Below are 27,879 nucleotides of genomic sequence, written 5' to 3'. Positions count from 1 at the left end.
TTGAAACCCACCTTGGAATCTTCACCCTGAGTTTTTAAGATTCCAAATATTGTTAACTAGACAGGAGGTAATTAACATTTAATGGCCAACTTTCACCTGAGTGACCTATCATACAACAAAATATACTACAAACAAAAAGGAGGAGACAACTGACACACAAAACATGGGTCAATCTCAAAAATACGTGGGGTGGAAGAAAGTACATATTATAGTATTCCATTTATATGAATTCTGAAAAAGATACATCTAGTCAACAGCAACAAAAACCATATCTTGGTTGCCTAGAGAAATTGGTAAAAGGGGTATATGAGAATTTTGGGGCATGATGGAAATGTTCTCTATCTTGATCACAGGGACGACTTCATCGGCTTGGGTCTAAGTTGGTCAAAATCAAATGAAACGTACACTTAAAATGGGTGCATTTTATTTTATATAAACAGTACCTCAATAAAGATGATTTACATAAAAGAAAATGACAGTATATTTTTAATTTTAATTAAAATCTACTTTTAATTAACAAGTGAAAAATGAATGCCTTTAAAAACTTAACATATTGTGGATAAAGCTGAAGTTTTCTCTGACCATCTCTCAATCCTGGTTTTCATTCCATATCTCTCCCATCCATACCTCCTTCCACAAATAATTATTGTTATGAGATTGGTATTGGTCCTTCTGAAGCTTTAAAAATATATTTACATACATACATGGTCACAGAAAATGTACAGTATTATATTGTACGTAAATATAACTTGTATACATTTTTCTGCAGTTAGCTATTTTCACTTAGCATTATGTTTCTGAGATCTATCCATGTTATTATAAAGTTTATTTCTTTTAAATCCAATATAGTAATCTATCACATGACTATACCATATTTTATTTAACCAGGCCATTCCCCTCCTGACAGATATTTAGGTGGTTTTTTCCCTACTATATTTCACCGGTGCAGTGGTTAAGTCGTAGTTACTGAGGTGGCCACAGGAATTATAGATTGTGGTTCCAAGGGGCTGTTAACCTTAGCTATAAGGTCTCATTTTTAAAAATGAGAATGTGTTCGTGTACTATTTATACAGTTTAAGTACTGACTTTAAAGAATTTTCTGATACATAAATTATCACAAAGAATGAAACAAAATCTGTAATAGGAAGCAATCATCTATTAAAATATAAGCAAAACAAAGTTAAAGGACTAATAGTATACTCATGGTGTGAAACATAAGTACTTACTGAAAATTAATGATCTGAGCACTAAACAAGTCATATAAACATTCTTCTACTCAAAGAAATTGTAATTAAAATGCTGTCATACTGGTTATCATGACATAAGCATAATTAATACACGCACCAATACCTCATTATATTTTTTGCTTTCTTCTTTTATGACTATGATGTCTTTCCCCATCCCTGAAATGACAGGAGTAGAAAAAAAGGTATTACAAATGATGGACATCTTAATATCAGAATTTTAAAATAGTGATTCACCAGTAATGTACTTCAGAACAAGTTAAAAGATACAGTCAGAACTAAAGAATACTTGTTTTAACTAAGGAAGCTCTACCCTCATTGTGGGGTTTGAAATCATGAGCCTGGAATCAAGAGTCACATGCTCTGCCAACTAAGACAAACAGATACACTAAACAGGAATTTCTTTTAAGAGTAAATATGGAAAATGGATCATTAAAACTAAAGGACAAAATTGACATGGGGATAGGCAAAATGAGAATTTTTTTTAAACTGCATTTTAGAATTCTGCTTTAAAATTGACTTTGAATATATATATATATACATACATATGTATGAGGACCAGAGAATTTATTCCAAATAAAATATTGAAGTCATAAAGTCATAGACGGAATTCAAAAATTGTCTGATATCCTTATGCTGGTTGCTATTCATTAAGACCAACCCTGTACTTTTGAGAAGTATTTCCCACTAATACTATTTAGACTTTAAATATATCCTCTCTAAAAGCAAATTATCTCATGTTTACATTTGAAGCTAATGGATTTAAGTCAATAAAAACTGTTCAGAGATGCCAAAAATTACTTCAATGGAAGAAGCATTAACAAACCAGAAAGTAGTAAAAGAGCGTAATAACTCTGATAATTAAGTTAATCTGTATATAATTATTAAAAAATATCATTCATTATATGAATCAAAGGGATTACTAAGGAAATATTTCATTTTTATAAGAGGACTAAATCACAGTCAGCTTTAAGCTTATGAACTGAAGGACAGTATCATGAACAAAATTATTAAATCAATAAGCATTACTAATTCATGATCACCAGTGGCCCTGGAGAGGGACAAGATACCATTTGAGAAGCTATTATTAGACAAATACTGTGCATATACTACTAAATCAGACATGGACTTGCCTTCAAGGAGCTCAGTCTACTAGGGAGAGTAATAACTTAAGTTCAATAAAAAATACGTGGTAGGCGGAATGCTGACAAAATCAGAGAGATTAGCTCTGCCTCAATGAGTGATAAGAGGTTTCATGGAAATGACTAAGCTGGGTCTTAAAAGACCAAGCAGGCTTTAAAAATAAAAATTAGGCAGCAGAGCCTGACACAGAAAGGCATAAATGTGGCACGTACAGATGAGAAACTATTTAAGCAATTCAGGCTAGCTAAAGCATAATTTCATGGGCTGGTGGCAAAAACAAAGATGGGTAGCCAAAAGCCCTGAAGCTGGTGGTCTTGTGGGCCATTCTAAACAATGTGGATTTTGCTCCTGAAGAGTTGTAAGAGTGAAAATTCACTCAGGCAGTAAAGCAGGGATGACTCCACATGGCACAAGGTTACAAATGGTTAGAACAATTACGAAAACTATTATTTCCCAGGTGGACAGCATTAAGGAGGTGCACGTAAAGGTATCTTCAGGTAGAATTGATGGAAATGAGGAACTAACCAGATGGCGGGAATAAAAAAGGAGCAACTAAAATAACTCCATGATTTCTGGCTTAGGTGAATAGATGATGTCTGTCCCATTAACCAGAATAGGGAATGCTGGGGAAAGAGGTCAGTATGAGAAAGAGTTCTGACTAACACTGAGATCCATGCAGATGCCCTGTAAGCAGCTGGACTACTGGAATAGATTGCAAGTGATATAAATTTATTATTTTACCATTAGTTCATAACTTTCCAGTTGTCAAAATTCTATCAGTGATATTAACAAGGACAAAACTGACTTGATATTAAAGCTTGGATCTTCTCTCTGACCCTAGAGACCCTTTAACTCAAGAATTAGCAGGAGAAAGAAATGACAAGAAAAAGGAGGAAGGAGCAGAAAAAAAAGATCTAGGCAAACACCTAATTTATAGAGTTAACTTCCTACATACCTTCCTACCTAGACATTACTTCCCTATGTCCTTGCTAGGAAACAAGGATTAAAAGAGGGAAACCCATATCGAATCAGGCATATAGAGAACTATGCCACCAGAGCTATGGTTACTTGAACTAAAATCAAATGATAAGAATTCTCACGAATAACTTACTCTCCTTACTGTAATTTACTCTTACAACTCATTTTTTCAACATTGTCTACAACAAAAGGATCTATTTACCTTTCAAGAGTAAACAATTCAACATCAGATGATGCAGTGTTAAGACTTACCTGTCCTTCCTTCTTCTCGAGTCCCAGTTTTTATCCTTATCTTTATTTCTTTTCCGTTTATGTGGGCTCCTACTCCGATCCTTTCTATGTCGTGAATACTCAGCATCCAAGTAACTTCCACCAGACTGCCGGGAATCTACTGAAGCTGATCGTCTTTCTTCATTCCTGAAACAGAGAACAGTTAGTTTTAACCACTAGTCTCCACCAAACACACACAGACCCACTAACTTAAAGTTGAATACTCTGTATCAGAACAATGATTGAGTCAATATAAATAGGTATAACCTTACATTCTATATGAGAGGGCAAGGAAATATAGCCCTTGTGTTTTATGTCTTTTCTATCTCACTAATATATATGTCTCTACAAAACTGTCAAAGAGCTATGTCAACAGAAAAACTCTGGTATAATAATCTTTAGCAACGACAACATGGAACAATTTCAGCATTTTAATGAATTATGATGTGCTATTATTAATGGTCTTGGAAAGGCTAAAATTTAGTTAAATAATTATAATGTAACAGATTAAAAAGAGAGTATTTTCACCAGTAAACACCATGACATACTTTTCAGCATCATCCTCCGCTCTTTGCTCTTCTTGCCAATGACTACTGAGTTCTTCCATGTGCACATTTATGACATCCCGAATCACCTGAGGGGAGAGAAGCACCCAATTTCAGATAAGAAAGGTTTTTCAAAAAATTATACAAAGCTAGAAAAATCACTATTAACAATCAGAATGGACTATGGGACATAAGCAGTTTAGAGAACATAAAAAAGTCAATGGTCAAATTGGAATATGAATGGTAGATGAAAGTACTGTAATTATTGATAAACTCACTAGTCGACCACCATATTATGATTATGTTAGGGAAACTATCCCTGTTCTTAAGAAGTATATACTAGGGGCGCCTGGGTGGCTCAGTGGTTAAAGCCTCTGCCTTCAGCTCAGGTCATGATCCCAGAGCCCTAGGATCAAGCCCCACATCAGGCTCTCTGCTCAGTAGGAAGCCTGCTTTCTACAACCGCCCTCACCTGCCTCTCTGCCTACCAGTGATCTCTGTCAAATAAATAAACAAAACCTTTAAAAAAAAAAAAAAAAAGAAGAAGTACATACTAAGTATTTAGTGACAAATGATCAAGGGATAACTTCCTCTCAAATAGTTTAGAAAAAAAATAATGTACAGTTACAGATCAAAAGAGAAAAACGTACAGAGTACAAATGACAAGCAAATGGGACAAAATGTTAACAACAGGTGATCTGGGTAAAGGATATTCAGGAGTTCTTTATACTATTTTTAGTTTTGCAACTTATTTGTATATTTGATATTATTTACAATTAAAATTTTTTTTAATTTTATAATTAAGTCAAGATGACCGATAAAATACAAAACATCTCAGTCACTTCACAGATACTTTCCTAACAGACTATACAAACCCCTAATTTCTCAGAACAACTTGCAAGTTTCTTCTTTCCTATTTATCCATGCAAACAACAAGCATAGGGCTGGTCACCTGGGAGCACAGATGAAACCAAAATAGCTTACACTTCCCTCATGCCTACTGAGGAAGTGTTTTAAGAAGGTACGGGGGAGGGACACCTCGGTGGCTCAGTGGGTTAAAACCTCTGCCTTCAGCTCAGATCATGATCCCAGAGTCCTGGATCAAGCCCCGAGTCAGGCTCTCTGCTTGGCAGGGAGCCTGCTTCCCTTCCTCTCTCTCTGCCTACTTGTGATCTCTGTCTGTCAAATGAATAAATAAAATCTTTAAAAAAAAAAAAAAAAAAAAGAAGAAGAAGGTATAGGGGGAAAAAAAGAAGGTACAGGGGATAACTAAATTTAAATTTAAAAGGGGGGGGCGCCTGGGTGGCTCAGTGGTTTGGGCTGCTGCCTTCGGCTCGGGTCATGATCTCAGGGTCCTGGGATCGAGCCCCGCACCTGGCTCCCCGCTCCGCAGGAAGCCTGCTTCCCTCTCTCTCTCTCTCTCTCTCTCTCTCTCTGCCTGCCTCTCTGCCTACTTGTGATCGCTGTCTGTCAAATAAATGAATAAAATCTTTTAATAAAAATAAAATAAAATAAAATAAATAAAATAAATTTAAAAAGGGGCGGGAGGACGCCTGGGTGGCTCAGTCAGTTAAGCATCTGCCTTCAGTCAGGTCATGATCCCAGGGTCCTGGGGAGTTGGCTTCTCCTTCTACCCTTTCCTCACCCCCACCGCCGGTCATGATCTCTTGCAGACAGATAGACAGACAGACAGAAGGTACAGGGGACAATGGGCAATCTCAAAGGCACACACTATATAGTCACTATATAGTGGGCAAGTTTCTCCCCACTTTAAAGAAACTTTCAATGGCTCCCAAAGTAAAATGGAACAATGTCCAAAATCCTTAATAGAGCCTCTGAAGCCTTTCATGATTTTACTACATCACGTAATTGAAACCAGCCTTATTTCTTACTGCATAGTTCAGAAACCCTAAGCTCTAGGCACCTTGGATTACTGATGGGTCTCTGGAAAACTCCTGCTCTTTTATATTTTTAGGAACACTAGCCCTTTGACCTGGAATATCCCTACCCACGAGTTCCCCTCCTCTACCACACTCTCTTGTGAAAATCTAAGACATGTAACATGAGTCACACACACACCCCTAAGCTCTAGCACTTCCCACTCCCAGCTCTAGCACTTCCAGAGTAGCGCAACATGACTCCAGACTAGTAGTAGCTCTACATGAGCTCCACGAGACCCGAATGTTACTGGATAGTTTCCAGGTTCAGCACACAGGAAAGAGCCTATGAACAGACATGTTTTACCATTCCTGCTTCTCCCTTTCCTTCGACTGCTATCTTCTCTATAAAGCTTATTTTCAGAAAACATATAAAGATGGTATACCAATCTAATATTTTAAAAGAAGAATTGCTATTTTCTCCCACATACTTTGATCTCACTTTATCACTTAATGCAATCTGTATTTTGAAAGAAGTTTCACTTGTTAAACTATACTAAGCTTCTGCTGGGTGGGGGCTGTGTGCCATTTATCTTTACCTACCCAACAGCAGTGTTATGCATACTGAGTACAGGCAGCAATAATTGTTTTTTTCTAAAATCTAACAAAGTTTAGGTTCTAATCCAAAGCAAACAAAAATTTTAGATGATATGAATGAAACTAGGAGGTAAAATGTTGACAAAGCCATGACCAAAAATATGATAAATCACTGAAAGATTTGTAAACACTGAAGTTTTTACAGATGAAAGGTATTTCACATCTGCTTCCAAAATTATCAATGTGGAGGAAGGGGAGAATGGGAGGTAGTAAGTGAGAATATAAATAAAATGACAAAGTCATATGTTGATAATTGTTGAGGCTGAGTGACAGGGACAAAAGGGTTCATAAGACTATTGCAGTCACTTTAGTCTATGTTTGAGTATTTCCATAACAAAAAGTTAATATACAATTGTGAAGAACACTAGTAACAACATTTTCACTTGATTACAAGGTAATGAGACTGGAGAAGAAACACAGATGAACCACCAAGTACTTGAGGGACTGTAAGAATACTTAGGCTGTATGACATGATCTCAGGCCTCCACTGGAACAGATAAGCCTAGAACATGTATATTAATTGTAAAAGGAACAGCAGAAGATTTAAATACCAAGCTATGGGGTACAGAGAGCATAACAGCAATCAACCAGGGAAGGAGCACCTCATGGTGACAGTGGACCTTAAACTTATCGAGATTTAAAAGAGCAACAACAAAGAGCATTTCAAGTGAGCTAACAACTTGTTATCCTGACACAAAGGAAAGAGTAAATGTGTGTAATCAGATATAGTTTAAGAGACACTCTTGACTAGAGCAAAAGAAAATATTCAGTAAAATGAGGCCAGATTTATGGACAGTCTTAGAAATCATAGAAAGAAGTAAGAAGTAAGAAATAATGTGGTAAAAATTTAGAGATTCAATGTGGAAATTATTTGTAGAGTCTGGGTAAGGTAAGTCATGTACCAAAAAATTCACCAGCTCTATCCACTAAAGAAACTCTGAAAATAAGTCTAGATCTATATCAAGAGATTAAAGTATAAATAATTTATGCCAGACATTTTTTAAGCCCAAATACTTAACAGAGTACACAAAAGCATGCTAAAACTTCTGTAAGGAAAACAGAAAGTCTATTTGTTGACCAATTTCTGTGTCCACATGCATTCTCAATCAATTCGTGTAACAATCCTACGAAGTCTACATAAAATGTTTACTGACACTTAAAATGTTCAAATAAGCTGTTCAAGTCAAACAGGCAATGATAAACAGTAGGATCAAAACTCTAACACAGGTCTAAAGCCAAAATCTATGCTTTTATTGTGATATGCTACTTTCTCAAAAGTTGGTATTTTTTTAAGATTGTACAGCCTCTTCACATAAGATTTTTGTACCCTGAAAAGCCTTTCCCTGGCACAGTGGATCTGAAAGGAATGGAGCAAATATAAATCAGGTGTGGCTGTCTTGAAGATACTTCTTTCAGAGAACCTCTAAGGAACTGTGGAAACCCATAGAGCAGACTTACATAACTAAGGGAAATTTCTGTTCTCAACAAAGCTCTGAAAGAGTATGTAAAACTTACCTCCGTATATGATTTCTTGGTTATGTGAACATTCTTAGCTCTATAGGACTGGCGTCTTCTTTTATAATCTCTCACTTCTGCCAGGATTTCAAGGTAAGATTTTGGACTTTTTCGACTATTATCTAATAAAAGAATAAAATAAATTACATCTTTGGAAGCTTTAAAATTCTTATGAATTAGCAGGAAGAAAGACTACAATCCCATACTTCAACATGTTCCCATGCATCTAAAAACATCCCCAAAATTTCCATATTATAGAAATAGGCTGTTTTATATTATTCCTTTTCTCTAGCCATTAGTTGAAGCTAAGACCGTTAAAGTACAAAGATTAAAGGACAAGCACAGCTGTAACAATTTTATAGAAGGAAGGTACGCTTAATATAAAAGTCAGAGCAAAATTTCGCACACTGAGTAAACATTTTAACATATATGTGAATATCAAATAATGCAAAACCATCCTATTTCTATTCAAAGTGGTCTGACAACTAAATCTTAGTAACACACAAAGAATGAAATGACTATTAAGAAATATAAAACATGGTATTCATCTCAAACCTTGATTGACTTTGGCAGCCAAGTCTACAAACAGATCACTGTCATTTTCAATAATCTGTGAATCAGAGCGCTTTTTCTTCGTCTCCTCCACTACGAAATCATAGAGGGCAAGACGATCAGCTTGGGTCAGATCACAAACACACCGTTTGTGATTCAGAGGAACTTCAACAGGTAACGAAGAATAAATCCCTAAAGTAAAAATAAAGCCACAAGAATAAACAATACATGAAGCATGAATATGTTATGGACTTAAAATCTACTCCTTATCTTTAAACATGCGCTGTAATAATGCAACATTAACACAACTGTTTTCATAGTAATCCCTTAATATACAAAATATTCATCTATGTGATAAATGGTAAATAGTAACTTTATCCTCAATGCTATATCCCCAGTAAAGATGTATGTGGATTCTTTGCTATTCTCTTTAACAATGCTAGGACAGATCCCATGAAGGCAGGCAGTAATAACCATGAGATAATTTGCTCATAAAACTTCCTGGGTAACAATTTTAGAAGGCTACCAATACTATAAAAGTAGATATTAACCTTCTTTCTGTTTATATGCTTTTCCCCATAAAAGGGGGGGGGGGAATGTAGTACACATTGTAGTCCTTCTGAAAATAAATTATGGAAGTACGAAAAATGTGTGAAAAATGTGTAAAAAATGTCTTTTTATAGGAGGCATCATGTTAGGTGTTCCATATTCAAAATATATCCCAACTGTACAATGATTCAGAGTGAAGGACCAAAACACAATCACTTAAGTAGCAGAAATCCCAAACTTCCCCAGAGCAGAGAATGACAGATTAAACTAAAACCAAACTTTTAATTTTCTGAAGAAGCATATTGGCATAACCAAATTCATTTTAAAAAGTTAACAGGAGTGCCCCCCACAACAGTCACAGAACTTTCTAAAATCTGTTCATTAATGAAAGAAAGTAAATACAATACCTTGATATGATGTATTAAACATTGAAGAAAATTTTTGAGATTCAAATTTTCTCAAAGAAATAAAAAAATTGTAACTGTAAATAAAGCAATTGTTTTAAAACAATTCTTTCTAGCCTTCATTATTCACTGATGAAAACAATGAACAGGAGCTACTAATGTTTCCCAAGTTACCCTAAAGTAATAACTCTGGTTCATAGAACAAGGTAAGATCAGTAGCTCTTCCCAGTACTTTTATCTGATAAAGCCTAACCTCATTGACTTCCTAAGTAAAGAGGCAAAAGATAAAATAAGAGCAAACTATGAACTAAGAACTACAACACACAAAAAAAGAGGTGATTTTACATGTGTCTACAAATTAAGAGGAGTGCTACATTGAATATGAGTTTGTGACTAGCCATGGATAACAATACATGGTCATTTGTATTAGTCAAAGGGTTCTGAATTAGTGGAGAAGGGTTTCCTTTCAAGTTGATCAATTTCACTCTAATTCTGGTAGACACTTGGAAAAGCCTTTTTATGCAGTTAAGTGTTAAAACATTTAACTTTGTACTATAAAACTGACTTAGCTTTGATAAGCCTAATTCTTTTGAATATAGGCTATAAAAAACTGGAAGAAAAATACAAAGATTAGAAAATACTGATATATTATAAACAAGCTCCACATAAACCTTTGCCTGTTACTTTTAGACAAATAAATATAATTTCCTCCTTAAAATATACTGGAGTCATCTTTATTCATCTGAAATTTCTGTATGGTGAAGACAGATACTTAAATTCCTTGAAATTCAACTAAAATTCCAAAGATTATAATATTGTGACAGTGGTTAAGATAAAGTTTAGAAATTTGAGTGATACTTTTAAAAGGATATCATTTGCAAAAAGGATACTGCATATCTTTAAATAAGGAGTATATTCAGGTTCCTAATTCCTCTTTATACTCACCCCAATTACTGAAAAAGAAAAAGTACAGGAAAAGTTAAACAACAGACTGCATTCAAATCATTGAGAACATATAGATATTTCTGACCAAAAAAAAGGAAAACACAAATAAGCTTACATTTCCATAAAAAGTAAATTTTCAAATATAAGCTTCTGTAGATTTAGAAGTATATCTGAATGTGCTGTAACCATATTAAATTCTATGATCCTCTATTTTTGTAGTAGCTTTTTAAAAAATTGTGGTAAATACACACATACAATGCACCATTTAAGAATTTTTAAGTGTACAGCTTAGTGGCATTAAATACATTACACTGTTTTGCAACCATCACCTCTATCCATCTCCAGAACTTTTTCGTCACCCAAACTAAAACTCTAATCTAGCTTTTTAATAACTCTAATTCTTGTTTTACCACCTTTGCCACGACAGAGCATCTTAAACATGTGACATATAATACTAAATATTCATAAAAAATACTGGTTCAAAGCTACAAATTCAGAATTTTACAGAGAATTCATACAGAGTCAATTTCCAAATATCACAGAAAAAGAAATTAAGGCCCACAAGAAGTAAAATGACTTGCCCAATTCTCACAAGTGGTAGGAACAGATTAGGCCTAATCAGTTACTTAGGTCTCTTGAGGGTTCTTTTAGTATAATACACTACTTTGTCTTCAAATCATGGTCATGATCTTCAAAGTATGGCCATGATTCAAATATATGTCATGAAACTGAAGTACAGCAAATAATAATGAAGGAAAAAGATAAACTACTAAATATAAAATGACTGTTTATGATTAAAATTAGCATCCTGGTTATAAAATTAACAAAGGTAATTATATCTGAAAATAAGTAAGTAGTTGTTTCAAGCTTTCACAAAGGTAAATGAACTTAGAATTCTATACACTGGTGGAGACCTAGTATGAGTGATAAAATGGAAACATAAATATAATTCATCAAAAAACATATAATTTAGTATGTGACAAACAAAATATTAATTAAATGGGAAAATGTAAAATTGCTCGTATTAGTCATTCTTCCTTCAAAGTAAATAAATTAGCAAGATATTAGGAGATTCTGTTCTTGGCTATTAGATTTTAAAATCTCTTAACACACAAGTGGGCCACAAAAATAAGGTCTATTGAGAAACAGTAGAACTCTATACAATGTGAAAAAAAAATTTTAAAAGAGGATCATATCATATAACAAAATTCTTAAGTTAAATCTTAATTTAAGAGAGTGCCCAAACAAAAGTTCCTCTTAACTTTCTACTGAAGGAACTACTTATTCAAAGTAATTCTTCGCTTTTGTAAAGAACTAAACTCAAGGTCCAAATCTACCTTATTACTTAGTCTTATTAATAAAAAAATTTGAGAATATTCTCTAAATTACACAAATACATAAAATTCTCAACCATTTCATTATCTAAAAAAATCACTTTCTGTACATTAATGTGCTTAGAAATTAAATTGCTTACACATAAGCAGCCAATTATTAGAGCCTGGGCTAGTTTAGCATTCATTATTTCCATTGCCCTAAACAACACTACAAGATAGTTTCATACCAGAGACAAGAAGACAAAACCTCAAAAAAGCTGTCATTTGTACCAGGCCAAGAAACTAGTTTCTTTAAAGCAGGCTTACACAAACCAGAATAAACAAAGAACAGTGCTAATAATAGCAAGCAGTGAGTAGGTACAGATTTAAAGTTTGTGGTATTCTACTTAATTATAACAGACATAATAAATAATGAATATATTTGAGCAGTGATTCCTAGTCCATAAATTTCACTTAAATGCAATTTCTATCAGAAAACAGAATAACTCAGTTCAGAGTATGTACCAAATCCAAAACTTGGTTCTCAATCCAGCGCAGCCTTGCGATCATCTAGCAAAGGAGTGTTAATCTATTTCTTCACCTAATAGGAGGGGAAAGTAGTTGTCCAGCTTATGTAAGTGTGTTATGAAAGAGAAATGAATACATGAAAGAACTATAAAGAATCTCTTTTAAAAAAACTAAAGTATTGATAGTCTTCAGAATGAACACACAAGAACTTTCTTACTCCTCTCAGAAAGGGTGTGTCTCCTCAACAAAGACACTGGATTAGATGATCTCCCAGTTCTCTTTCAACTACAAAATACATCTAGTAAATCTACCTAACTAGTTAGGTCAAAAAAGGCCTCGAACTATTAACCCCTCCAAAAATCAATAGCAAAAATCTTCTACATTTTTCTGGCTCATTAACTAAACAGGAGGAGGGGGCAGAACAATAATAGGAGCCCAAAAAAGGACTGACTGATCACAGCTCAGTAATCTTTTCAAATAAGAGCCAAATGTCTCCCTCAACGAAAACAACAACAACACAGAATTTAGCACAAAGTACATAAAAATGGGACCTTTAAAACAGGAAATACAGCAAAGATTATTCTGTCTGTGGTATGGAACCACTGTAATGCGCACTAATGGTAAGACAGCTCCTCCTGAAGCCACAGTACAACTTGGGAAAAGATGAAGTCCAGATACTGGTTTAGAACAATGGGTAGAGACTGAATTTCAACAAGGGAGAAACAAATCCTAACTCTGGACTAATTTAATGAATAGAATTCAGCTAGAAAGAATAATGAGAGGAGGAAAAAAAGGTAAGATGTCCAGAGAAAGCTACCTTCAGAAGGTTCAAGGACAACTCGGAAGTCCTTGTAAGACAAGCAAAGTCATGCTTTGGCTACATGTTATACCCAGGTTCAGAAATCTATTAACACTATTTACTCATCTATTAAATCTATTAACTCTATTAGTAAATAAATCTATTAACGCTATTAACATTCCAGTGGCTTGTTTTTTCTTTTCATTTCCTAAAAGCTCATACTTAAAAATTCTAACCTGTTCTCTGTTGAAGTTAAGTCCCAGGCAGAAACTCTTAACCCAGCTCCAAAGCTGTGTATGAAGGGATCCACAAACTTTCTGACACTCTATGTAAAACTTTGTGTTTGGGCTTTATTTGAAGGACCAGCTATGAAGACGGCTCTCTTTTAACATAAGCCTGTCCTTTTACACTGCATTTCAACATTCTTATATTTAACAATGGACTAATTCTCAAGAGAAAGAGCAAATCTCAGGGTAAGACGCTCTCAATGCAATTTAGTTACCTAGTAATCATAATAAAAATTATCTACAAGGTAATCTCACCTATCGGGTGATTCCAAAGCATGAATCCCTAGCTAAGACACTAGCTAAATACTTTGCTGTTTTGAGCAGAAAATATCTACCAAATGAAGCTGACACTAAATACACTGATATAATATTAAATATAAAATGTAACTTTCCCCATGCAACTGTTTCCACAAGATTTTTATTTGCTTATGGGACAAAAATAGTTTAAATCATTAATTAGCTCAAACTATGATGCCACTTACTTTGATTATAACCATCACCATCTTTTCCAACTGCAGTTCTAGCTTGTTTAATTATCTGGAATTGTGAGTCCTTATCTGTCAAAAAAGCACCCATAAACACAGTATGAATCATCAGTGTCCACAATCATATTATTAACTTGTTTCCAATCCAAGCTCTTTGGGCACACTGACAAATCTCCAGAATCTGAAAAGTGAAAAAACCTACACTGCTGCCTAGGTAATCTGAATGCAGAAATTTTTCAGACCTAGCTAGAAACCAATAAGCAACTAGATTTCAGGCAGTCTAGAAAACATTACCATCGGCATACTGTAGTAGCTGCTGCAAATTTTAGCAACCAGTAACAGCTACCATTTTTTTAATCCTGCTAAGTGTCAGGAAGTATTCTAAGCATTTTACGTATACTACAACATTTAATCAGCGCAAAGGTGCATTATCATCATCCCATTTCATGGAGAAATTCAGGCAACAAAAAGCTGTAATTACTTGCTGAAAGTCACAAATCTACTAGTGATAAAACCAGGAGCTGAAGCAGGGCATTCGATTCTAGAGTCTGGAATTTTAACCACCGCATATGCTGTGAACACTTGGAACACATTTCCAGCCTCCGTTTGCAAACTGTGTTGTGTGGCCAGATTTTTGTTATATCCAAGAAGGAAGGTACCTGTCTTACTGCACAAAGCTTTGAAGGGTTTTCACTGCCTATTAATATAAGCCTGGTCTCTAAATTCCAGATTAAGCAAACTAGTTTCACTACACATTAATTAATCTTACATTCTCTTAAAGTATGAAGTGTCCTTCTTAATCACAAGCATACTTATAAAGAGTCCATTCTTCTGATAATTCAAAAATGAAATATCAATGCCTATACTATCTTTAATATAATCTATTAAATTAATACTTACTCAAAGTAATTGAAGGTATCTTCACATTCTCATAGAAAAAATCAGAATTATACATTTGATCCTAAACAGTAAAAACAAAGAAGTTAGTATTTGTAACCAATAACTGCCTATTTTAAGATTTGACATGAACAAACAAGAGATTACTATCATTTCAGTATTTCTTACAAAAATTAGCAGTTAGGCAAATACCATTCTACCCCACAAGTGACTAGTATTTATGTCAGAACACTTCACACTATACCCACAAAATCTTCTGAATTTATTCATGCATGAATTACATGACATATACATAATAAATTTATGGTACCTCCTCTTCTTTGGTATAGCCCAGTTTCCTTAATCTACAAGACACCATGTGCTTTGCTAAAGATGATTTAGGCATGTGATGATTGGAATCATAGGGACATATCACAACTTCATCCTATAAAAAAGAGAAACAAAAAAACATTTAAGACTTATTTATTGGAGAGAAAGAGAGAGAGAGAGAAAGACAGCACGTGTGTGGGTCAGGGGGAGAGAATCTCAAGTGAACTCCCTGCTGAGCACTGAACCCAGGTGGGGCTGGATCCCACGACCCATGAGATCCTGACCTGAAGCGAAACCTAGAGTCGGACACTTAACCAACTGAGCCACCCAGGCACCCCATCGGAATACAATATTCAAATGATTAAATCATTAAATGTTTACTACTTGATCAAGTAGTGCTATCCATTTATCTCCTCTTCTGGAGGCTTCTTTCCCAACCCCAGTGTGATGTATGTGCATATTTAAAAAACAAAAAACAAAAAATTTCCCTCAACCTCTCTCTCCTTTGTAGCCCCCTCTCCACCTCTCCAAAGCCCAAGTTTAAAAGATTTGCTTACAAACTACCAGTCAGTAGGTCACTAACAATCTTCTTACTAAAGAAGATGTGTCAAAGCACATGTCAGACTCTTTAAAATATTTGAACTCTTTGAAGGTCACAATCCAATTGCCCATTTCTGTCACCCAGATACAGTCTTCATGTTCTACCTCTCTAGTTCTTCTACTTGGTCTTCTCTAAAGATGTCTTCCTTGTTCTACCTGTACCCCTTTAAATGTTGGTGTTTCATGTAAGTCAAACCAGTGACGTTTTGCCATTTGATATACACTTACTGGAAAATCTCATGGCTTTAATTTTCACTATAGAGTAATGGCTCCCGAAATCTAGATTTTTAGACCTTGTTTCTCTTTTAAGTATCTTATACTAAAAACACTAACAACTCAATATAACAGAAATAAATTCATCATAGTCCTGGTCTCCAAACCCCAAACCCATTCCTCTTATGTCTCCCAGTTTCCTCATGCAGAAAGCCATCTCCTCTTTCTCGTCATTGACATCTAACCAATACCCAGCCCTTTTCACCCCTAAGTAACTCTGAAATCCCTCCACAAAATCCATCCTCACTGTTACTTCCCCACTTCAGGACATCAACATCATTCTGGATTACAACAGCCATTGCCTAACTGCTCTGCTTCCAGACCTGTTGTCCTTCTCATTCTCCGCACTGTGGCTACTCTGAATCCCAGGTCTGTATGAACTTGGTCAAGGTATTTTACCTTTCTTTGCCTCAGTTTCCTCATTTATAAAATGGGAAAAACTTTTCTCACAGAGCTATTGTGAAGATTAAATAAATTATACATGGGTTTATACATATAGAGCAATCAAACAGGGCCTGGTACATAGCAAGTGTTCCAATGTAAGCAATTACGAGTTTATTAAAAGGCAAATATGGTATTGTCTGGCTTAAGACACTTCCATGCTTCCCCACTGCCCTCATTTAAACAACAACAACAAAAACCCAGATTCTTTAATACAGCTGACACAGGACCTTTAAGATCTGGATCCTTCCCACCATCATTCTTCTCTACAATCTATGCTTAGCTATCCTTAACCACCTTGGGTTTCCTGATCTGGTCACACCCTTTTCTCTGGACTTCCCTACCACTGACACTTTCTCTGTGCTTCCCTAGCTATTCTGCACACTTCAATCAGCTTAGAATTCACTTTATCCAGGAAACCTGTAATGTCCTACCGCAGCCTATAATAAACAGCTATCCCACCTTCATAGACTTTATCACATTGTAATGTAGGCTGATTTCTCTAGATTTCCCCTCACTATGACCACACAGTAAGCTCTATGATAGAACCTGCGACTGCTCTTCGCTAAACTTCAGTATTAAAACCCTCTAGCAGAGGGGTGCCTGTGTGGCTGAGTGGGTTGGGTTAAAGCCTCTGCCTGCAGCTCAGGTCATGATCCCAGGGTCCTGGGATTTAGCCCCGCATGGGACTCTCTGCTCAGTGGGGAGCCGGCTTCCTCCTCTCTTTCTGCCTGCTTCTCCACCTACTTGTGATCTCTGTCTGTCAAAATAAATAAATAAACTTAAAAAAAAAAAACCTCCAGCAGAAAAGTGAGGCTTCATTAAGTCTGCAGACTATCCCAGGAACGATGGATGTCACCTAACAGGATTTTTAAACTAGTCACTCTCTTGAATATCAGACGTTAGTTCTGTAGCATTTAGATGTACACTCAGAGTTATCTGTCATAATTTTGGAATTTTATAAAGACGTTTTAGAGAGGCAGCATAGCAACTAAACAGAGATCTCAGGAGCCAGAATGCCTGGGTTCAAAATCCCAATTGCTATTTACTAGCAGTGTGTCCTTGGACAAATTACCACTTCTCTGGGTTTGTTTTCTCATCTGTAAAATGTGGCTAACAGTACTCACAGGGTAATTATAACTATTAAACGAAGTAACTAAGGTACAGTAAACGGCATAAGCAAAGTGCTATTTAAGTGTTCCTCCAAGAAATTTCAGGCTAGTAGGATGCTGAGTAAAGTGTTAAGTAAGAGCATGGAAGGCCCCACGCAACGGAATTCACAGCTTCAAACATCACTCTAAACAAATTTTAAAAATTTCCACGACGCCTTTAATACAATAAATGTGAATTGCCTGTGTATAGGTCAAACACGCCTTAGGTGTCTTTACGAATCAGTCATGTAATTGAAAGCTGGGAGAAATTATTACAGCGTGATGAACCCAGAAAGAGCACTGGAGATCATGAATGACCCCAAACTGAAGGGCTTCTTCTCCTCCCACCCCAAAACAGAAACAAACAAACAATCAGGATTGTTCACTTTTATACACCTACCTACATTTTTTAAGGCAATTCTAATGTTCAAAAGAGTTGCTCGTCACCATCTCTTAGTGATACCCTCTAATAATCCTAGCATCGATGCTGTCCCATCAGAAGTGCAGAATTTTAAGGCAGAAAAGGGGGAAGTGAACTCCTAAGCTCTCCGGACCCCAAATCTGGTGCAACTGCGGCATCCATGTGACACATGACAAAGCAAACGGGCAACACCTGCGCTAGCGGCGCTCCGAGGGCCGATTCCCGTATTTTCTAGATAAACCCTAGACCTGCCACCCCTCCTCACCCACCGCATTTCCACCCTCTCCTTGAACCGAAGTTCCGCAGGAGCGCCGCACCGGCGACCCGCGCAGAGCGCTCCGAAGGCGCCCACGCGCCCCACCCGAGGCCCGCAGGCGTCAGGGCGCTCCAGGCCCGGTCCCGGGCGCCCACCACGGCTCTGCCGACCGGAGGGGGCTCCCACGCGGATTCCTTCCCCCGCAGAGGACACCGCAGGCTGAGGGCCCCCAAAAGGACCCGGGACTCAAGCCCGCCTCACCTGTGCCGCCTCCTCCCCGGGGTCCAGCCGATCCAGGCTCCAGCCCAGGGACGCCGTCACCTCCTCCAGCCTCCGGCAGCAGCTCTCCACGAACTCGCTAAGCTCCTGCTGTAGCCGCCGCCGCTCCTCCACTGGGGGCGGCTCGCCCTCCATGGCCGCACCCGACCCGCCAGAAGGAAGCAGTCGAACTGCCGGCGCCGCGCGCGGGCCTCTGGGAACTGTGGGCGGGACCAGGCTGCCACGTGATTGGAACCGCCTATAGAGAGAGGCCCGGGAAGGGCGGAGCTGTCATTTAGAGCGGTGTTCCCAGGGGTCTTCCGTGTCTTCCAGGAGTTGCAGCTGGTGCAACTGCTCCCCGGTACGTTCGAGCCCGGGCTTCCCTGAACTGCATTCCCTCCCGCCCCCAGAACTTTTAAGAAATGGTTTACATCGCCCTTGCCTCAGCTGCTGCTAAGATGCTCGGTCCTTCCGTTGAAGCTAGGTCACTCGCTTCAATTGAGATTAGGTCTTCATTTCAGACAGCGACAAGCACCCGCTTGGAGCAGCTCCCGCCGGCCGCTTTCCGCGCACCGTGGCCTCCACCTCGGAGCTTGCCTGCATCTCTTTGGCCCTCATGCTGCACGAGGATGAGGTGGCGGTCACGGAGGATAAGATCAATGCTCTTATTAAATGCTGAACCTTTCTGGCCAGGCTTCTTTGGAAAGGCCCTGGCCGGTGGTCGCATTGGGAGCCTCATCTCAATGTAGGGGCTGGTGGACCTGCCCCAGCGGCTCACGCTGCACCAGCCAAGGTCCTGCCCTGTCCACCAGTGTCTGCCGCTGCTGAGAAAAAACGGGAAGCAAAGCAAGAAGAACCCAATGAGTCTCATGATGACATGGGCTTTGGTCTTTTTGACTAAACGTCTTTAAACAGGTTCAATAAAAAGCTGAGCTTTAAAAAAAAAAAAATGGTTTGTATCTACAGAAAAGTTTAAAGAGTATTTGCATGGCCATTATCCAGCTCATTAATTGTTAACATTTGCCCACGTTTGCGTACTCTCTCTTTCTCTCTCCACAAACCACAGCCCCACATACTATTTTTCAAGAATTTGAAAGTCAGTTGCAGCTGCTTCAACTCCCAAATACGTCTGCATGCATCTCATAAGAATAAGGACATTGTCCTACATAACTGCCATACATGGTCAAATCTGAGAGAACTAATAGTTTCATATCATCCAATGTTCAGTTTATATTCAAATTTCCCCAGTTGTCCCCTGAGTTCCTTTTATATCCATTTCTTTATGAGTTTTTTCAACCCATGAGCTGTAATGGGCTGTTGTCTCTTTTAAGCTAGAACATCTGCCCACCCTCCTTTTCAAATTAAGTCACTGAATTTTGTGAGGAGCTACAGCCAGTTGTCTTGTAGAATGTTTCTCTTTCTGAACTTACATTTTCCCCCTTAGGACTAGGTTTTGTTCAAGCATTTTTGCAAGATGTGTGTGACCTTATTATACCTCTACAGAACACATATCATAAATGTTCCTATTAGTAATGCTAAATTTGATCATTAGGTAAAGGTAGATGGTTACATCACTCCACCGTAGGCCATTTCCCTCTGAGGGATGATACTCTGAGGCCATATGAATGTCCTGTCCCCAACAAACTCACAATCCTTCAGTGAACCTGTCGTTACGTTAGGGGTCATAATTGATGATTCTCTGATACTGTCATGGCTTCTATATTTGTTAACTGGCATCCCTACCATACATTCACTTTCTTGTTCATTATCGAATCAAAAGATTTGATTTTTTAAAAATTTTTTGTGTATTTATTTGACAGAAAGAGGGAGAAAGCACAAGCAGGAAGAGCAGCAGGCAGAGGGAGAGGAAGAAACAGGCTCCACACCCAGCAGAGAGCCCGATGCACGGTTCCATCTCAGGACCCTGGGATAATGACCCAAGCCAAAGGCAGATGCTTAACCAACTGAGCCACCCAGACTCCTTTTGACCTTGACTAATTTTGATTTGCTTCACTACAGTGTGCCTGCACAGATGAATATGTATGTGGGGTTCCCTGCTCAGTAAGAAGCCTCCTTCTCCCTCTCCTGCTCCCCCTGCTTGTGCTGTCAAATAAATCATTAAAAATAATTAGCCAAGGTCAAGGATGTCCTCTCTTCAGGACACAGCCTATCTCACCTCAGAGCTTAATGACAACTTGGGCAAAAGCCTGGGGGTATATTCTTTCAACCTGAAGAACTGCTTTACACTGATGTTTAATTTTTTTTTTATTTTTTTTTTTACTTTTTAAAGATTTTATTTATTTGACAGAGAGAAAGAGAGTACAAGCAGGGGGAGTGCAGAGGGAGAAGCAGGCTCCCCACCGAGCAGGGAAACCGAAGTGGGGCTCGATCCCAAGACCCTGGGACCATGACCTGAGCTGAAGGCAAATGTTTAGCCAATTGAGCCACCCAGGTGCCCCTTATTAATCTGTTTAATCACCATTTTTCCAGGGAGAACTTCTGACCCATTCTAGATTAGGCCCCTATTAGAGGCTGAATTGTGTGCTATCCCCACCCCCATCCCAGTACATACACTGGAGCCCTAACCTCCAGTGTGACTGTATTTGGACATAGGGACTATATAGAGGTAATTAAAGTTGAATGAGGTAATAAAGATGGGGCTCTAATGTGATAAAACTAAAGCCCTTCTAAGACAAGGAAGACATACAGGAGCTCCTTCCCTGCCTCTTACTGCCTACCACCCAGAAAGAGAGCTTTCACCAGCAACCAACCTTCTAGCTTCTGAAACTATGAGAAAATGAATTTAAGTCACATAGTCTGTGGCATCTTGTTGTGGCAGCCCAAGCTGACTGATACAGCTTCCTAGCTCTAGCCTGAAGATCTTCCTTCATTTTGCTCAACACAGCATTTACCACAAATCTCCCTCTCCCTTTTATATTACGAGGGCTATTTTTGCACCATGTGTTTCTACCATGGGATTCATAGCTTCTGGCACAATGTGTAGCACACAGAGCTTAATACTTACTGAATGAAGTTAATTACAAGTCCTCCAGCTTGGGAGGGGAGCAAGGAGAAGAACAGGAGGTAAGTAAGACAAGGAGGAAATGAATGCTGTTTTTCACCCAAAGTCCCCAAAGCCCCCAAGATTTTAAGTACTATCTTACATATGATCTTTTTTGTTCTTCACAATTAGCAACTCATTTGTTTTCCTATTTTCTCACCTATACTATAAAATGTTTGAGTCAAGTAGAGAAAGGAAATTACCATATGGTTTCACTTACTTGTGGAGCACAAGGAATAACATGGAGAATATTAGGAGAAGGAAGGGAAAAGTGAATTGGGGGGAAAATCGGAGGAGGAGATGAACCATGAGAGACTGTAGATTCTGAGAAACAAACTGAGGGTTTTGGAAGGGAGGGGGATGGGAGGTTGGTGAGCCTGGTGGTGGGTATTAAGGAGGGCACGTGTTGCATGGAGCACTGGGTGTTATACGTAAACAATGAATCTTGGAACACTGCATCAGAAACTAATGACATACTATATGGTGACTAACATAACACAATACAAAAATGTTTGAGTATATTAATACATACTGCTGATATAGGAAAGTTGTCCCTCTGATTGCTTTATATGTGTCTCCTGTCCCCACCCAGACTGCAAATGTCTTGAAGTCAGGTGGCTGGTAAATTCTGTTGAATCCTCATAGTACCTAGCCTAATCCTAGACGTAGTAAGTATTCAGAAAGGTCGTGTTGATTTAACGACAAATGTCTGAATTTCAAAAGTTTCTCTTTGATACAGAGAAAAGGTTTATATCTCACTGTCCTTCAACAGAGAGTCAAGAACTCTTCAGGACTTGTTTTTATAGATTCGATGACAATTCTTTCCTCTTAGGGGACAAAATGAAACCCCATGTATTTGGAAAATACCCGAATGGAATCTGAGCCACTTCATTTTTTTTTAATGGGATTATGGTGACTTTTGCCCATGCTCCTTAGAACTTATTGTCCAGAATAAACAAGAACGGGGCATTGATCTGTGACTTGACCTCTGTACACTGCTTGGCACACAACAGGCACTTGAGAGATGTTGAATAAACTACAAAAGACCAGCTTCCCGCAAGAATTCAGAACTAAAATAGTTTTTTTCATTGGTCTTTTTTTTAAATCTTTCTTTTAAAATATTTATTTATTTATTTATTTGCCAGAGAGAGAGAGAGAGAGAGAGCATAAGTAGGCAAAGCGGCAGACAGAGGGAGAGGCTCCCCACTGAGCAGGGAGCCAGATATGGGACTCGATCCCAGGACCCTAGGATCATGACCTGACCTGAAGGCAGCTGTTTAACCAACCTAGCCACCCAGGTGCCCTAATGGTGTTTCCTAATAGGTATTTAGTAAACAGAGGGTTTTAGAAATAATTTAACATAATTAATAGAAAGATGCTGATAAATACCTTGGGTGTACAGACATATGAAATCAAAACTCAAAAACTTCAAAAGTCTAAAAGTTTATTGCCAGAATAGCAAACTTCATAAAGACACCTTTTTAAAGTACATAGTAAATGACGAGCAAAATAAACAGAAAACTTTGGCCAAAGAGAAGCAAAGATTGCTGCTATCATGCACGTATAGTCAAATTAATGCCAAACCAAACGGGTGCATTTAAGAGCATATAGGTTACACAATCCACAATCTAAAACTAAAGGAGACTTATTCCAAAATGTTTGGGTTTGCGGTGGAGTATTCTAGGGAGAATGGGAGGGGTGATTTTCTCCTAATACAGAAAAATGGAAGCATTTAGATGAAACAGAATGAGGACTAAAATAACCATTATCAGCGTAATTTCATCTCCAAGAACAGAAATACATACTATAGGCTAAAAGAGTACAAGCATCGATCAAAAATCTAAACACGGAAAGAACAAACTCTAGATTCAATCTGTGCTATCCTTACAACTGATTACCACGTCATACGTACTACACTCAGCATATTACGTACTTCGGGTGAGCTAAGAAGATAAAAAGCCAGAACAGCCTTTACTACTTGATTTCAACCAGGGTTATATCTCAGAATCACAGAAAGTTCTATCACTATACTGCAAGCACTAGGTCTTCTTCTAGTAAAGTATTTAATAAAGTGAACATTCACGTAAACGAACCCAAGAAAATAGCAAGTAACTGACTACTAGTGCCCAATAGAGCTACTGCTGAAGGAGTAGGAGTAAGAGTAGGAGGAATTCCCGGTCGCATCAAAGCTTCCTCTCCGGGACCCACTGCGGGAACCAGAGCGAGAGCCGGAGCGGGATCCAGAGCGAGAGCCGGAGCGGGATCCAGAGCGGGAGCCTGGGGCAGAAGACATGTTATAGGGGCTAGGCAAGCCCTTAGATGAAACAGAGGCAGCCTCCAGAAGGCGAAGGCCAGTGATATCTTCCACCATGGAGCGATTCATGGCATCCTTATAGGATATTTTTAATTTGGTTTTGGGGCAGGTCAGGATTTTGGCGTAGCTGCTGGTGTCCTGCAGCCTCTGAGCGGCTCTGCCGTCGATGAACCCCTTCCTGATGGCTTCTTCCGTGCTTATCCTCCCATGCACTTCCGGGTCAACAAGGCCCCCAGTGAGGTACTGGAACTCCAGAAAGCGCTGACCTGCCTCGTAGGGGAGCCATTTTTCTTTGACTGCCTCTGCGGCTGACATCTTCTTCTTTCCCTTCACACCTTCAAAGCCGATGAAGGCTTTCTGAGCGGGCTTCAGCCTGGTGGCCATATCTTGGTCGATCAGGCCCTGGGAGACTGCGTCCTGAAGTGATAGCTTCTGACCGCTGGTTGGGTGGATGATGCCGCCCGTGCAGGCCTGCGCCTCCAGAAGCCTCTGACCCGTGATGCTGTCGACGATACCCCGCTCGATTCCTTCCGTGATGGAGATCTTCTCCAAGTTTTCTGTGTCAAAGATGGCTGCAATGGGGCTCGATTCTTCCAGCGGGTCAGACAGAGAGCTGCTCCGGATGGTTATGTTCCTGACACTGGAAACGGTGGAAATCTTACTCACTGACTCATGTCGGGAGTTGCTGAAAACCTCATCGCTGACACCACCCCCTATCCCACTGCTGTTGCCGACACCGTTTTTCAAGGAGATCATATCAGCAAACTGAGTGAGGCTGAGGCTGCCGGATCGGTACTGATCGAAGAACTTCCTGTCAATGAGGCCCTTGTCAATGGCGTCTTGGATATCATACTGACTGCCTGTCTTCCTGTCGACCAGGACCACCCTGGTGGAGCCGTCGGATCCAGTGATGGTTATTTCTTCCCACTCACACTCCTGCTCACACAGTTCTCTGAAGGTTTCATAATCTATCAGGCCCTTCTTGTAGGCCTCCTGAACGGACATCTCCTTGTTGGTCTCTGGGTCAACAATGACCACTCTACGCTTCCTCAGAGTGTTCTTCTGTGACGTCTGCACCTCCTTCTTCTTCTCCTTCAGAGGCAGGAGACAGAGCCCTGTCTCCTCATCCTTGATACACCGTTCTTTCAGCTGCAGATACGTAAGATTCTCTTCGGTGTTGGGGTCAAAAAACCCTTTCGTATCGTCACTTGGATCTGACAGAATCTCACTGAGCTCCTCATTAAAGTAGCCCCTCTTGTAGGCCATGTCAACTGGCAAACGATGGCTCTCCTTCGGGTCGATGATGCCGCCCGTCGCAATCTGTGCTTCCAATAAACGGATGCCGTGGCCCTTTTCAATGAGTTCCTTGTTCATGGCTTGGAACAAAGAGATGATGTTTCCCGTTTCGGGATCATTGTACCCAGTGACGGCTCGTTCTGCAGACAGGAGCTTCTCTTTGAACTCAATTCCCACCAGGCCTCTTTTGTAGGCTTCCTCCACCGGTAACCGCAAGTTGCTGACAGGATCCACTATAAAGCCAGTGGCTGCTTGGGCTTCCAGCAACTCCAGGGCAGTACCAGGTCGGACCAAGCCAATCTTCATGGCCTCATAAATGCCAAGCTTCTGCTTCGTGGTCTCATTGTATATGCCTGCTATGCAACTTGAACCCTGAAGGAAGTCTTTAATTCTCTCACCAACCTCATCATAGGAAATCTGACCTGATTCCAGTTCGTTTACAGTGGATGGTCTCAGTATACCGGAATCCACCAGCTCAGAGACGGTCACCTGTTGTCTGATTCCTTGGAAGGACATACTTCTCTTCTGCACCGACAGCAAGAGCAGCCCCGTGTGTGGTTCGATTCTGCAGCGTTCCCTCAGCTGCATGTAACTGACTTTCTTTTTGGTGACTGGATCCACAAAGTTTTTCTGACTATCTCGGGGATCATTCAGGGACCGATACAAATCTCTGTCAATCAGCCCACGGGCCAACGCTACATCTTTTGGCAAAAAGACACTATTCACGGGGTCCACCACACCCCCCGAAGCAATCTGGGCTTCCAGCAGGCGCATTCCGGTTTCTCTGTCGATCAGGTTTTTCTTGATGGCTTCCGAAACAGAGACCGTCTTGCCGGAGAACGGGTCGTCAAAACCAGTGATGGCTTTCTCTGCTGTGTATATCTGCTGGCGGTCATCGAAGTCGATGAGGTCCCGAGCGATGGCATTGTCCACAGTCAGCTTCTCATTCCTGTGGGGGTCGATTATACCGCCTGTAGCTGCCTGGGCCTCCAGGAGCATGACTGTGGATTCTGGGGTGATTAACTTCTTCCTCTTGGCCTCCACCAAGGAATACTTCTCCTTCGGGGAAGCAGATGCTCCGGCGATGGCTCCCGCACCCCGAAGGAAAGGTTGGATTTCAGAGGCAACCTCCTCCACGGACTTCTTCCCCTTCAACAGTTTGTCCAAGGTTGTTTTGTCAATCAGTTGGCACTCGTAGAGCTGCATGGCCGTCACTTTCTTCCTCAGTCCATCGAACACCAGCTTGGAGGAGTCGACGGTCCACTCGTACTCAGTCTGGGTCTCCCGGTGGGAGCCGTAGGGACGCTGCTTGAGCCTGTCGATCTCCCTCTGAAGGCGGGAGCGCTCTGTTTCCAGCTGCGACTGCGTCTCCCTGGTGGAGTCCTCCAGCTTGCGCCTGTACCGCTCCTCGATCCTCTTGATCTCGGCCTGCAGTCTCTCGATCTCGCTCCGGAAGCTGTTCTTCTCCCTCTCGCTCTTTTCTCTCTCCGACTCGATCTTCCTAATGGTCTCTTCCTTGCGGGAGTACTGGGTTTTCCACTGGTTGAGGTCATTCTGGATCTGCTGCTTCTCGCACTCCAGGCGCTGCTTCAGCCTGCTTTCTGCCTCCAGCGCTGTTTTCAGGCGGTTGAGCTCATCCTCCAGCCTCTGCAGCCGGCTCTTGTCCTGCTCCAGAACTTTGATCTTCACCAGAAGGCTCTCCCTTTCCTGCACCACCTGAGTGCACTGGTTCTTGGATTCCTGAATCCTGTTCGATGCCTGCAATTTAAAAAGAGAGAAATGGGAAGAAATAATGTTGTGATTGTATCATATGGTGATCATAATTCAATCTATTTCCTACATTTAAAAAAAAAAAAAACTTGTTTACTTATTTTCCCTTCCTCTGTGTTCCCTGGATATACTGCTATTTTATATTATAAATTCACAAAAAAATAAATTCCGTAAATATAGGGTGCCACTTTGATAAATGGCTTCATACTTACTATTGTTTTAGAAGGAACTAGGAGAAGCTGTAGACCTCTCTTGTTCTTAACAGGAATTACGGTTTGAAAAAATATAGGGGGTTTTGTTTCCCGGGTCATCGCACCTGCTAACACCTACATCCCACCTGTTACATCTACACTAACATATTTAATAAAGCAAAATAAATCTACGGACGTATGCACACCCCACACCCAGCCCCACACAAATATTGTCTACAGAAGCCAATCATATTAGAACTTAAAGAAGGTATTTGTAAATTAGGGGTTAAAAGAAGAAAAGGCAAACAAAAAGAAACATATTAGGGTGGTGATCAAAATAGATTTGAATAATGATCAAAAGAGAATTGGATAATGCATGCAGAAAAAGCACGTAAGCAAAAAAGAAAAGGTGATTTTTAAGCCCCTTTAATATGGCTTTTATCAGAAACCTTCATGAAAAATGCAGGTTAGAGCTCATTAAGTGAAGAGCTATCTTCTAGAAAATAGAGTGGACCGTTCAGAAGACAAACTCTGGCTGTTACACCCCCGC

At 39.5% G+C, this 27,879-nt stretch overlaps 2 protein-coding genes and 1 pseudogene across 4 annotated transcripts in view; 1 reads left to right on the top strand and 2 right to left on the bottom strand.

Moving 5' to 3' along the window:
• Positions 1-407: 407 nt before the first annotated feature.
• On the bottom strand, positions 408-18,919 carry SNRNP48 (small nuclear ribonucleoprotein U11/U12 subunit 48). The gene is made up of 9 exons (XM_004753681.3): positions 18,701-18,919; positions 15,299-15,412; positions 14,992-15,052; positions 14,089-14,163; positions 8,785-8,973; positions 8,230-8,351; positions 4,184-4,269; positions 3,618-3,782; positions 408-1,403 (listed from the first exon to the last, which is right to left on the bottom strand). The coding sequence occupies exons 1-9, from the start codon at positions 18,851-18,853 to the stop codon at positions 1,355-1,357; spliced, it is 1,014 nt and encodes a 337-aa protein (XP_004753738.1). The 5' UTR covers positions 18,854-18,919; the 3' UTR covers positions 408-1,354.
• On the top strand, positions 18,852-20,019 carry LOC101674409 (annotated as a pseudogene).
• A 3,166-nt stretch (positions 20,020-23,185) lies between these two features.
• The window catches only part of LOC101676103 (desmoplakin), a 46,070-nt gene continuing 41,376 nt past the window's right edge, over positions 23,186-27,879 (bottom strand). For all 3 annotated transcript variants that reach the window (XM_013056815.2, XM_045067038.1, XM_013056814.2), the window contains exon 24: positions 23,186-27,126. In XM_013056815.2, the coding sequence (XP_012912269.1) occupies positions 23,878-27,126 (3,249 nt within the window). In that variant the 3' untranslated portion in view covers positions 23,186-23,877. The remainder of the gene's footprint in view (positions 27,127-27,879) is intronic.

This window comes from Mustela putorius, unplaced genomic scaffold (genome assembly GCF_011764305.1).
Source record: "Mustela putorius furo isolate JIRA1106 unplaced genomic scaffold, ASM1176430v1.1 tig00003870_pilon_pilon_pilon, whole genome shotgun sequence".
NCBI lineage: Eukaryota > Metazoa > Chordata > Mammalia > Carnivora > Mustelidae > Mustela > Mustela putorius.
Note: the sequence above shows the minus strand (reverse complement) of the source record. Positions and strands in the feature narration are given on the sequence as shown.

Coding starts and splice junctions, on each gene's coding strand:
- SNRNP48 (XM_004753681.3), bottom strand. CDS start 18,853: ATGGAGGGCGAGCCGCCCCCAGTGGAGGAGCGGCGGCGGCTACAGCAG. Junction 15,413..18,700: donor CCGGGGAGGAGGCGGCACAG/GTGAGGCGGGCT, acceptor TCTTTTTTATAG/GATGAAGTTGTGATATGTCC. Junction 8,352..8,784: donor GGCTGCCAAAGTCAATCAAG/GTTTGAGATGAA, acceptor TTCTTTTATTAG/ATAATAGTCGAAAAAGTCCA.